General features: G+C 44.7%; 1 protein-coding gene across 1 annotated transcript in view; it reads left to right on the top strand.

The window, feature by feature from the left end:
- Nucleotides 1–6,597, top strand: part of kcnd1 (potassium voltage-gated channel, Shal-related subfamily, member 1) — a gene marked incomplete at both ends in the record, with an annotated part of 47,196 nt that extends 40,599 nt beyond the window's left edge. The window contains 3 exons of the mRNA XM_080763850.1: nucleotides 3,746–3,835; nucleotides 4,318–4,574; nucleotides 6,402–6,597. Coding sequence (XP_080619976.1) covers nucleotides 3,746–3,835; nucleotides 4,318–4,574; nucleotides 6,402–6,597 — 543 coding nt within the window. The remainder of the gene's footprint in view (nucleotides 1–3,745; nucleotides 3,836–4,317; nucleotides 4,575–6,401) is intronic.
- Nucleotides 6,598–12,669: the final 6,072 nt, after the last annotated feature.

Here is a 12,669-nt window from a genome sequence, read left to right as displayed (position 1 = left end):
CAATGTGATTTGATCACTTATAGATAACATTAAGTAACACCGTGGCAGTCAGTCCTAAATATCACATTTTCATTTCAGTGTAGACTTAAAAACAGTACAGCTAGAAGGTCCTGGGTTTCGATTCCCGCTGGGGACGCTGTGGGTGCTGGTGGCGTGTTTCCTCCTCCGCGTCATCAGTACCCATACCCGAGCGAAAGGGCCTTTCTGTGTGGAGTTTGCATGTTCTCCCTGTGTGAGGTACCCTCACAAAAAATATGCAGTAATCCTGGTCTCTAAACTGCCTCCCCCTGGCCAGCCGGGGCGCCTGATGGAGGGGGAAAGGAATTGTTCGGAATAACGTGTTCCATCCACGCGCTACGTCCAACCAGGGAAACTCCCCTCTGTCAGGTGTAAAGGAGCAACTTAGACACTCCGTTGCTCTCCCCCTAATGTCCCCCATATATGGGGACTAGGTTGGCGGAGGGTGTGTAGAGCCCAGGATCACATTAGATAATTGACACGGGGTGAAAAATGGGTTACAAAATCGTGGGATAAAAAAACAAACAAAAAAAACAAAAAAACAGTAGAGCTGTAGTCTGTCGGCTCTAGTCACGACAACAGTATAACGGAGAATAGAGAGATGCTGTACAATTATTGTGCACACAGTCAAAAAGAAGATAAATCACGGGTCAACATAAATATGTCATTTAAATAAAAATAGCTCGATGTATTCTAAGAAACAACCTTGTGCACGCCTCCCCTCGTACTCCTGCCAGTGAGTGCATAATGCTTTATTTACACTGACGAGATGCGTTCTGAAACTCATAGGGCTATTTTTGGAGAGTGACGCTGCCGTACACTAACGCATAAAATATATATATATATATTTTGGAAAGTGACGCTGCCGTACACCAACGCATAAAAGCAGGCACACGTAGGCCGTGCACGCTCTTGTGCACATCAAGCAATACGTGATTGGCTGATAAGAACACACATACGCACATAAAAACTTGAACTCACAGACAGTATACACACACACACCTTTGCACATACTGTAGCTAAACATATACAATACAGACACAATCTCACAGAATTCCCCCTCCACAGACACACACACACTAACAGACACACACACACACACATGCAGTTTCATGCAGACAAATTGAAGAAACAAACAGATGAGGTCAGCAGTTACACGCGATGTGATTGGATGAATGTTTCAGACTCTGGAGGTTTGGAGGAAACAGACGCTTCTAAATATTTAATCTCTAAATGGACCCCGCACGCACGCACGCACGCACGCACGCACGCACGCACACACGCACACACACACACACACACACACACACACACACACACAGACACACACACACACACACACACACACACACACACACACACACACACACACACACACACACTGCAGAGAGAAATGGGAGAGGGAACAAAGAAAGATGAGTGGAGAGAATGAAAGTCTCAGGAAAACAATATGAGGATTTAGGGTATGTTCTACTTGTTCGCCTTTTATGGAGACAAAGTATGCCGTTTAGGGCACTTTTTCTGCTGAAAATGAAATAAAAAGAAGAATAAGTGAGGGGGCTTGTATGGAAGTGGCACGATTGACTGAAACAGACTTCAGTATAACTCTATGGAACTAACTTGTCTTACAGAATATGAAAAACAAAGTTTCAAACCGATAGGCGTGCATACAGTGGAGATGTGGATGTGAGGAGGTTTGAGCAACTGAATCAGAATCAAGGTCATCTTTATATTGTCACAGCACAGGTTTACAGGTGAAAGACATGGTTGGTGAAATTCTCAGTTTTGGAAAAAGTACTCACATTATTTACTTTAGTAAAAGTAGCCTTTCATTGGCCCAATCCCAATTGCCTCCCTCAAGCCCTGAGCCCTGAACTGAACCCTCATTGACTTTAGTGATGTCAGCTGTACAGTAAGTGCTTGAGGGTGAGAGGCTGCAAGGACTCCAAACCTCCCTCCAAATTGTTGTGAAAGAAATGGGACAGCACTTTGAAGATGAGTCCGCCATTCTTGACACTTTGCAACACTTTATAAAAACTGTCCTTATTCACAGCGCCACAGTGCCTACATGCTTGGCCTATTTATACATGTCTATCACGTCTATTTTAGCAAACCACCGCCACCGCTCCTGCCCTTCTCTCTGTTTTTACTCCCCACCGCTCAACGTTATTTCAGCTCCGGTGGTCAGCTCTCCACCGGAGCGGTGGTCACCTCACCACCGAAAATCCAGACTATGAATAGGCCTTAAGTCAGTGAGGGCTCATTGAGTCAGCCAGGGAGTGGATTGGGATTGGGCCTGTGGCATAGGATCCGCCGGGAGAAACTACACACAGCTGCAGGACCTGAGACTAATTAATTAGAGCGACAGAGAGAGAGAGAGAGAGGACTGTGTGTCTGTGTGTGCGTCAATTTAACAAAGGTGCAGACGATCAGAAATCAGCGGAGACTGAACGACGTTTGCGCTACTGTGTGCCGAATTGAAGTGGACTTGGCCCGAGACGTCTGGTTTTCCGAGGCAGTAGCTATTTTCAAATGGCCGAAATGTAAATAGTGCTGAAGTGGTAATAAAAGTGGTAGTGTAGTAAAAGTACAATAATTGGACCTGAGATGTAGTGGAGTAAAAGTATTTGAAATTGGAAATACTCAAGTAAATTCCTCAAAATTGTACTTAACTACTTAAGTAAATGTACTTGGTGGGGTTGGCGAAAGGGCCTTACTGAGTGGAGTCGTGTTCTTTAATATATTTTGTTGCAGGTGATAGTCATTAGTCAGGTGTGGCTGACAGCAGGACATAGAGACCGCCAGCTCAGACGAGCGGCTCTGCATTTGTGTCATGATATTTAGGCAGCTATAAAAAGCGGTCCATGTCATGGGTCCGACACCCTATACCCAAAACCCTAACCTGACCCTAACTGGACACGGGCGAGCCACAGGTGATTTTTAACCCGCTACGGGTTCGTTTTAACCCACCATGCATGTCGGGAGCGACGGTGTTGACGGAGTCATGACTGTAGGACTGTTGGTATGTCTATAAACCAACATATGCACCCCCATATCGCAAGCGCATTTCTGAAAATATTCAACTATTTTCAACCTCTGAAAGCGTTCCGTTATACGCCAGAAACGGTACTCTGGCCTTGGCTGGCTAGGCACCTAGGCTGGTAATCCAGCATGACAGTGTGTCGCGGGTTCGAGTCCCGATCCTGACGAACGTTGCTGTGTGTCTTGAGCGATGCCTTCTAAAAGCGGGCCGCGATGCAGTGGGTCATTTATCTCATCATGTAAAATTGTGTGTGAACTGTACCTAAAAAGTGTAAAAATTAAATATACAACGGCAGTAGACTTGAGAGGTATAGAGATGTGGACAGAAATAGAGAGAAACTAAATGACAGATACCTGAGGAGGGATGGAGGGGAAGAAGAGAGAGAAAAACAGAGAAGTGGGGCAGACGGAACCCAGATGAAGAAGAGGAATGGGTTGACACGCCAGAGAGGTGGAGATACTGTATGGAGAAAGATATTTAAGTGGTGTAAAGATAGAAATGGGGTTGCAGAGAAAATAAAAGAGGAAAAGAGAGAAACCTTCTATTTATACCAGACTGAATTACATAACTGCTGTCTACTATAGCTACACGCACGGCACGCATGCACGCACTCTGACTGTGTGTGTGTGTGTGTGTGTGTGTGTGTGTGTGTGTGTGTGCGTGTGTGCGCGTGTGCGTGTGCAGGACGACGACAGTACGGTTCTGTGTGTGAAGAACAGATCGGCGTTTGAACATCAACATCACCATCTGCTGCACTGCCTGGAAAAAACTACAGTAAGAATTCACACTATTGCTGTATAACTACTACTTTTACCTCTGTCACTACTACTGTACTGCTAGCCTCGCACCGTACTACTGTAATATATGAGGTGTTTTCATGTACAGTATTAGCCCATATGCATCTGTGACTCACCGTTGGCTGTAGCTCCAGGACTTAATGCTCACATAGCGTTGCCATCTACATACAATTGGGGGGAGGCCAGGCGAAACGTTTATTTGCCAACATTTTGTAATATGCTTAGTATAAACAGCTGTTTGGCGGAAATTTTAATACATAGTTTAACATACGTAACACAAGGCTCTTTCTGTCTGTCAAAGACAATCTCAGGACTTTCGATGCATGAGCTTAATTGATGTCAAATTTACCAATTCACTTCTTGCAACTCCCTCTGTCTGTCTGTCTGTCTGTCTGTCTGTCTGTCTGTCTGTCTGTTTCTCTCTCTCTCTATCTCTCTCTCTCCATTCCATGTAAACAGAACCATGAGTTTACAGATGAGATGAGGTACAGTGAGGTTTGCATGACAGAGTCGGGCTTCAGGACCATGAGCCGCAGCACTTCCCTGTCCAGCCAGCAGGGGGGGACCACCAACAACAACTCCACGGGCTGCTGCCCGCGGCGCAACAAGAGGCGAGCCGCCATGCGATTGGCCAACTCCACCGTGTCGGTCAGCAGGGGCAGCGTCCAGGAGCTGGACATGCTGCACGTCAAGACCACCACCATCCCTCCACAGACGTAAGATAAATATATAAAACCACCAGCATCCCTCCACAAACATACGATAAATATATAAAACCACCAGCATCCCTCCACAAACGTAAGATAAATATATAAAACCACCAGCATCCCTCCACAAACATACGATAAATATATAAAACCACCAGCATTCCTCCACAAACGTAAGATAAATATATAAAACCACCAGCATCCCTCCACAAACATACGATAAATATATAAAACCACCAGCATCCCTCCACAAGGTAGGTAGGTAGGTAGGTAGGTAGGTAGATGGATAGATCTTTATTGCCATTGTAACATATTCTGGACATAATGAAGTTTATTGAGGATTTTGGAGGTGGTGCCATGGAGGATACTGTTGCTAGTAGAGGCAGAACATTGATTTTCCATTACTACATACTGTAGATCAAAGGTCTATAGTCTCAAGTGCATGGCTAGTTAAACATAGATCAAAGGTCTATTATATAGTGCATGGCTAGTTAAACATAGATCAAAGGTCTATACTCTAGTCCATGGCTAGTTAAACATTACTACATAGATCAAAGGTCTATACGTCTAGTGCATGGCTAGTTAAACATTACTACATAGATCAAAGGTCTATATAATAGTGCATGGCTAGTTAAACAGCTCATAATCTGGGTGCAAAGTAAGACGAAGGTGCTTCATTTGTCTCTTGAAGTGATATTGATTGGTTAAAAGTAAAACAAAAAGGTTATTAATTTTTATTTAGTCAAGAACCATATTCCTTTGAGAAAGGTTAAAGATGTTTATTGAATGAAACAGAATGGATGAGGGCGTATAGGTTCCGGGAGGGTTGCTGACGCATCGTCAGCACAGCTTTGTGGACTGGAGGGAGAGACCGCCCAGCAGGAACCCGAGAAGTGGGAGAGGGAGAGAGAGAGAGTAGGAGAGAAAAGAGAGGTTTTATTTGTATTGATCGTTTCGTTCCACTTTAGCAATGTAAATGTATGTTTTCTCATGCCAATAAGGCTCCCTTGAACAGAGATTTAGAAAAAGGGGAGCAGGGAAATGAGCAGTGAATGAGGCTGTCTGGGGTACCAGCTCAGTGGCCTTGTGGTTAGAGTGTCAGCCCTGATACTGGGAGGTCGGGGTTTGATCCCCGGCCGGGTCATAGCAAAGACTGTAAAAATGGGACCCAATGCCTCCCCCTGCTTGGCACTCAGTATCAAAGGGTTGGATTGGGGGGTCAAATCTACTAATCAAATGATTCCCGAGCGCAGCACGGCTGCAGCTCACCGCTCCAAGAGAAGGGTCGAATGCGGAGAACAAATTTCACTGCGGTAAAGTGTGTGACAAATCGTACGACTTTGACTTCTTGACTTTGACTTTGAAGATGGGATGCGAGAAGCCTGTAGTAATGTGGCTTTTGTGTGACACAGCGAGAAGAGTGAATGATGTGAAGCATCATAGAGGCTTCTGGGTAGTGCCTGTGATTTGGGCGTAGGGCGGGGTAAAGGTGTAGTTCTCCTCCCAGAAGGTGTAGTAAGTAATTGTCCTCCCCCTGACTCACAACTCCATGTCATTTGTTCAGTAACAGGGTTAGTCTCCCCATCTCTCCAGTTAAACAGAAAATAAATGTTTAGGTGCAGGGTTGCCAATTCGAGCCAATCAGGAGAGAGTACCCATTCATCATCTTCAATTTGACTGTGTTCCAGTTTCAAGTTTGTCTGCTCATGTCCTTAGATAGCCCTTAGAAGCACCTTCAGTATACTTTGTAGACTTTTTTTTTATCTCATTTGGGTGCATATTTGACGTCTTAGTTTTCCTGGGTGTTCTCCTGTCCTCTGTGTGTCTGTCCTCCAGCCGCTCCAGTCTGAACGCCCGGACGGAGGACCTGAAGCTGAACTGTGACGTGCCAGACTTCACGGCGGCCATCATTAGCATCCCCACGCCCCCCGCCAACACCCCCGAGGAGAGCCCCCCGCCCATCCCGGGCATCCTGCGCAACACCCGCGCCACCGCCTACACCCAGGACACCGTCAAGATATCCTCCTTATAACCCCCGACGACCGCAAACCCCTGTCCTCTTCCCATGTGAACTCTGAACTTTGAACCTTAATCCAAACCTTGACCTCCACCTCTGACCCCCAGGGTGCTGCTAGTTACCTAAACGAAGTGTGTTTTGATCACATGGGAGTACAGGACGCAAGTGAGGAAATCAACTGAATTGAAAGTTTGCCGTTTTCCTAAAAGTATATTCTGAGTAAGACCTTCGGGAGTCATGTCTGAACTCTACAGACACGCTTCTTGTAACCTTTGACCCCTGCTGCGACCGACCCCCCCCCCCCCTTTTGACTCTTATTGCACAAACAGGAAGGGGTCATGGACCGCCAGATGGAAAGTGTCTTCAGAACTCCTCTCCACCAATCACATGCTTGGTGCTCCTCATTGGTCATAAACATTTCTTCCAGAAGTGACGTAAAATAAATAGCCATATGTTATCATTATGTAAACGGGGGAAACAGGAAGCGGAGCTGTGACGTCTAGACCAATCAGTCTATGGATGGAAGTATGAAGACTTCCAACACGACGTTAGGTTGGGACCACGTTGAATGGAGCTCTCCTATTGGAGGACGGTGCTGCTGCGTGGTTATTACGGGGTGTTGGGTAGTGGTGGCATGGTTACACACAGGATAACACAAAGCCATATTTACTGTACAAAATATACTATAGGGCGATGCGATTCAGGTACTCAGTGGACCTCTAGTCAGGCCTCTAGTGGATCTCTACTGCGGTTGATTGTTCTGCCGTGCAGGGTCCTTCTGTGGCAGCGTTCGATGGCTCCTGGACACCCACAACTCCAAATGCAAAGATGGATTCGATTCCTGAAAACGGACGGGGCCATGGACACGGAAGTTTGGCCGCTTTGGAACCGTGAAAGTGTTAAAATATTCAACCAGGAACCCAAGGCGGGAGCGCCGAATCTTCCTCAGAGACCTGCTGAGACAGATGATGTCATTTCTTGTCTCACGTTTTAGTGAATGAAGGGTCAGTTCTCATCGCTGGAACATATAAGGTTTGTTAAGGTTTGTCTGCCCAGACAGACAGACGGTAGGACGGCTCAGACAGACAGACAGACAGACAGTAGGATGGCCCAGATAGACAGACAGACAGACAGTAGGATGGCCCAGACAGACAGACAGACAGACAGACAGACAGTAGGATGGCCCAGACAGACAGACAGACAGACAGACAGACAGACAGACAGTAGGATGGCCCAGACAGACAGACAGACATTCCTGGGTGGGACGGGGGACAACAGGAGACACAGCCAACACAAACTGAACTGTACCATGCTTTCGCTACGCCATGCTAACTGTCCCCTCAGAGACTTCTCTACACCAAACTGAACTGATTTTAAAGTAAGCTGAGCTGCTCTAATCAGAACTGGGCCAGAATGGTTCTGTATCCATCGTGGGGTTCAATGTGGAATGTGTCAGGGTTCGGGACAGGATTTTCCGAATTATAGTTCAGAGAGTCGTGGAGCTGCACGGGTTCTGAGGGCAAGGTTCTGAGACCGCCCATCCTAAGGTCAGAATGGCGTCAATTTGTAGTTGTATCACCTCCCTTTTCCGGTGCGGACATCGGAAGGAGTTTGGACGGCACTTAAACTGGAATCAGACAGGCCAGAGAATGGAGGACAGATATCGGCTTAGTTTAGTCTGAGATCTTACTAGACTGGTGCAGGCTGATATCTACCCATTAGTTTCTCTGAGAATATCAAGCCAATTATATTGAATAGATTTCTGTGACATTTATGTATCTCTGTCATCTGTTGCTCCGAACCCGGTAGAGTGATCTGCCATCTGTTGCTCTGGCCTGGTGGAGCTGTGTGTCCATCATCACCACGGCAACCAGAGGAATTCAAAGCCTTCTACTCTTCCACATTATGCAACGTTAGAACAAGCAGGAAACATTACACATCGACGAAAATGAACATTAACAATTATATGAATAATATAATGACTGTGTCTAAGAAAATGTACTATCACAGGGAATGAATATAAAGCTAACAAATTCAAATGGTTGTGTACAAAGAGAGAGAGAATGCAAACGGTATTCTGCAATAGATTTGGTTTCTTAACGTGTTGAAATGATCTCTGTCCCGACGATTCTGCTCTGAAAAAAGGACCTGTCATTTTCATACCATATATATAGACATACATTACATAGGCTACATACAATCGTACATGTGTAAGTACATATACATTATCTAGAGTAACCATTTCAATACATTCATATTCTGGCCTCTTTAGTCGACGTGGTTTTCCAGTGGGATTTAGAACCAAATCACAGCACAACAAATATATCACATGATGTAGTGAACTAGAGAACTGCTCTGTAGTTTATTCATAAACACAGGATGTGAAGTGTTTCTGTAGTTTATTCATGTTTTGTTCATCTATGTAAACTAGGGATGCACGATAACAATTGAACGATATTAGAGAACCGTCAAATCGATTGACGCTGATATTACCAAGTTACCAATGGGGTTTACCTTATAGCCTATGGGATGTTCCCCCCAGAATATGGGGGAACAATAATTGGCTCAATTGGTTAACAAAAGAGACCTATTTTGATTATGACGATTATATCGTTGATCGCAATCATTATGGCCACAATGCTTTTGACATGAAACTTTCATATTATCGTCCTGTCCCTAGTTTCCATTAATATTTCTGCGCTATGCTCTGAATCAAAGACAACCTTTTTTTACGAGCAGAGTTGAGTGACAAACATGACTTCAACACAGACAGACAGACAGACAGACAGACATAGGCCTACTGTAACATATGTTGTATCATAAACTGCACCTGCATCTTCAACTCAAGTCCTCAAAAAAGAAAAGAAAAAGAAAAGAGAAGTCATCTTCCTCGGTGCATGAGCCTAGACGTAGCGGAGCCACCAACGCAACACAACGAGGAGATGAAAGCCTCATCATCCTTTCCTTATTCGTCTCTGTCGGGTGGAAACCTTGTATATGTCCAACACCGTTGTTTTTTTTAATGTTTGATTACGTTTTTAAAATGACATTAAATAGTGAAAATAGCCAGTCTACGAGCCAATCTGTGAGCTTGTAGATCTGCCATTTTCACTAGTGCAACAAGTATGGCGTTCATTTAGAGAAATATATAAAAATGCGGAGATACGAGGTTTCTGTCCGACGGCGGCTCTTTCTTCTTTTGCATGACGGCCTCTTCATCCTCCTTCCTTTTGTTTCTGATGACCTCACTTCCTGCCACCTCCGCACCTCCCTCATAAGACACCATGTTGTATGTTAGGTTACAGTAAAACTACATTATTGAAAAAAAAGAAAAGAAGAATTATTTTAAAACGCAAGAAAATGATTAAATATATATATATATATCATGCAGGCATGTTCCTCGCCAGAATGTGTGTGCGTGTGTGTGTGTGTGTGTGTGTGTGTGTGTGTGTGTGTGTGTGTGTGCGTGTGTGTGTGCGCGTGTGTGTGCGCGCACGTGTGTGTGTGTGTGCGTGCGTGCGTGTATACTTGTATTACTATACCAGTGATGGTCAAATGTTCCCACAAGTATAGTGGAATTTGAGAAATAGACGTCGTGCACGAGTAATAGAGGGCAATTATAATGTTTTAAAACATATTTGTCGTATTAGCCAGGGATCCCTTTTGAAAAACCTAAAGAAAACTGGTCAAACATTGGCCAACAGCCGATCTACAAGTCCACAATGCCTCATGTCGCGAGGCCCAGGCGTTGTTATTTATCTGTGGAACTGAATCAAACTAAATGTAATGCCTCGTCTCTTACATTCCATGTGCTTGTCAGGGTGGGGTCAGGGTCGGGTCGTCCCCAGTTCTAATATGGTTCTTTTGGGAGCTTGCGGCCTGAAAGGGTAAGTAATACAAATGCACACGTGTTTGTGTCGCGTGCATGACGTGTGGGTGTGCACGTGTGCCTGTGTGTGTGTGGGTGTGTGTGTGTGTATGGGTGTGGGTGTGTATGGGTGTGGGTGTGTATGGGTGTGGGTGTGGGTGTGTGGGTGTTGTGATATGTTGGGCGGTCACAAATATGCATGGATACCGTTGTAGGTATTTTAACTGTTTTCTCGTGAGGGGAAGAGGAGAGGAGAATATAGATGCCTCACGTCACTGCGATGGGATTCATTGTATGATTTATGTGTCTCCTAGAAAAAGACAGAATGTCTGAGACCATGGACAATGTCTATCTGGAAGTCACTCCTTTTTTTATTTGAATTTCTACCGGGCAGGGATATATCAATTCTACTGGAATAATGTGATTTCTACCGTGTGAAGTTATTCTGTTAGTGTCTTTGAATGTGTTGTTCCGTTATGTTTCTGAGGTTCTTGATACACAGAGAATAATGTGAAGCATTGTATGTAAAAGCAGACATCAGCTTTTATGTGTAAAGCTTTATTTAGCACTTATAACACGCACGCACGCACTCAAGCAACACACAACATGTCCACTAATGCAGTATTGTTTAAGTTTGAAATTGTATACATTCTATCTGTTCTTTATTAACATGAATAGGCTTTAAAACATGGCAACATTGTGCCCAGCTTTTGGATGTGTTTAGAGATAGCCTACGCTCTGAGAAATGGCCTGCATGCGCTCTGGAATTTTGGAGCAATCAGTTTTTTGGCATTGCAGAGCGCTCTGATATCGCTTAAAATGAATGTTCAGAGTTGGGGTTATATACACACCGGCATTCCAAAGCCCGCTATTCGGACGTGCCGCATTAGTAACCCTGTCCCTAACCCTAACCCTGTCCCTAACCTCACGCGGAAAGCATCGTAGTCGGAATGGCGGTGCGTCGGAATGCCACTCTGTCCACCAGAGGGCCGATTCATACTCCTATTTTAGAGCCGAATAAAAGTCGGTTCGGCGCTGTAGAGCCTACAATGTGATGTGACGTATTTTGAGGTTCGGGGGGGGGGGGGAGGGATACAGTCCTAAAGTCGGCTCTTCGGTGCTACTGAAAATTTCTGACGAGCCGAAATCATTTCGGCGCTATACAGCGCCGAAACGGCGGTAAAATAGGAGTATGAATCGGCCCTTAGAAACGAACCATAACATTTTCATGTTTTCTTTCAGGTCAGCTTGTTGAATGCAGAGCATCAATAAGCTGCATTTTGCCAATACCTTCCTCCATTGCTCAGGCTTGTCAGAGTGGTCAATGTGCGCTCAGTGGTAACTGATCCATATTTGTGAGAGTTCCATTTACTACTGAGGATTATTGTTTGTATAACCTGTGTATCAAGGCCTCAAAGAGAGACGTTGTCATGTTTTTATTTCAATGTTTTTAATGTTATTTTAATGTCGATGACGTGGTATTGATTGAAGCGTCAATCCGTACAATACAGTACAATACAGTCTAAAGTGCCCTTGAGCCAAGCACTGAACCCTCCACCTGCTTCTCCAGGGGGTTCAATTCCTGGCTGACCAGTAATATGGTAAAACAACAAAAAAAAAGATCACACCCGTGTGAAGTGAGGGACGCTCTTATCATTATACATCATCATACTGTACATCTCATGAACAACTGAGTTTATGTGATTGGTTGGTTAAATTTACGTCATATTTGGTGGACATTTGACCTAATTTCTCCTGTCATTGTCAATCTCAAATATTGAGACGTGTGGGGACAAAAGCTATATATAGACGGGCTAGCACCCCTCAATAATAATAATAATAATCTTACAGATCCAGGCTGACCTAAACTCTCCCTGAGTAGCGACCTCGAATGGGTCCTGGACCAACCATTGACCCCCCCCTCCTGGTGTAAAGTAAAAGGAACAATGAGCACCACTTCAGATGCAATTAACCACTTAAAGCTGCTATAAGCTGCTATAATGTCAAAACTTTAATGACCTTTTCTTTTCTTTATGTTTTGGTATTCAGCACAGCCAGCAATGGGTAGAACGCTCCCAAAGCAAACTGAGTCTCTGTGACACATCTAGGGGCCACAATCTGCATTCAAAGATGTCCCTGTATAGAAGCTTTGTCATTGGTAAAATAAAAGAAAACCCTGGTCGCAATGACTAACCAATCAGGAAGCAGACAGGCAAATC

The sequence above is a fragment of the Protomyctophum bolini genome (assembly GCF_963924005.1).
Source record: "Protomyctophum bolini genome assembly, chromosome: 5".
Classification (NCBI taxonomy): domain Eukaryota; kingdom Metazoa; phylum Chordata; class Actinopteri; order Myctophiformes; family Myctophidae; genus Protomyctophum; species Protomyctophum bolini.
Note: the sequence above shows the minus strand (reverse complement) of the source record. Positions and strands in the feature narration are given on the sequence as shown.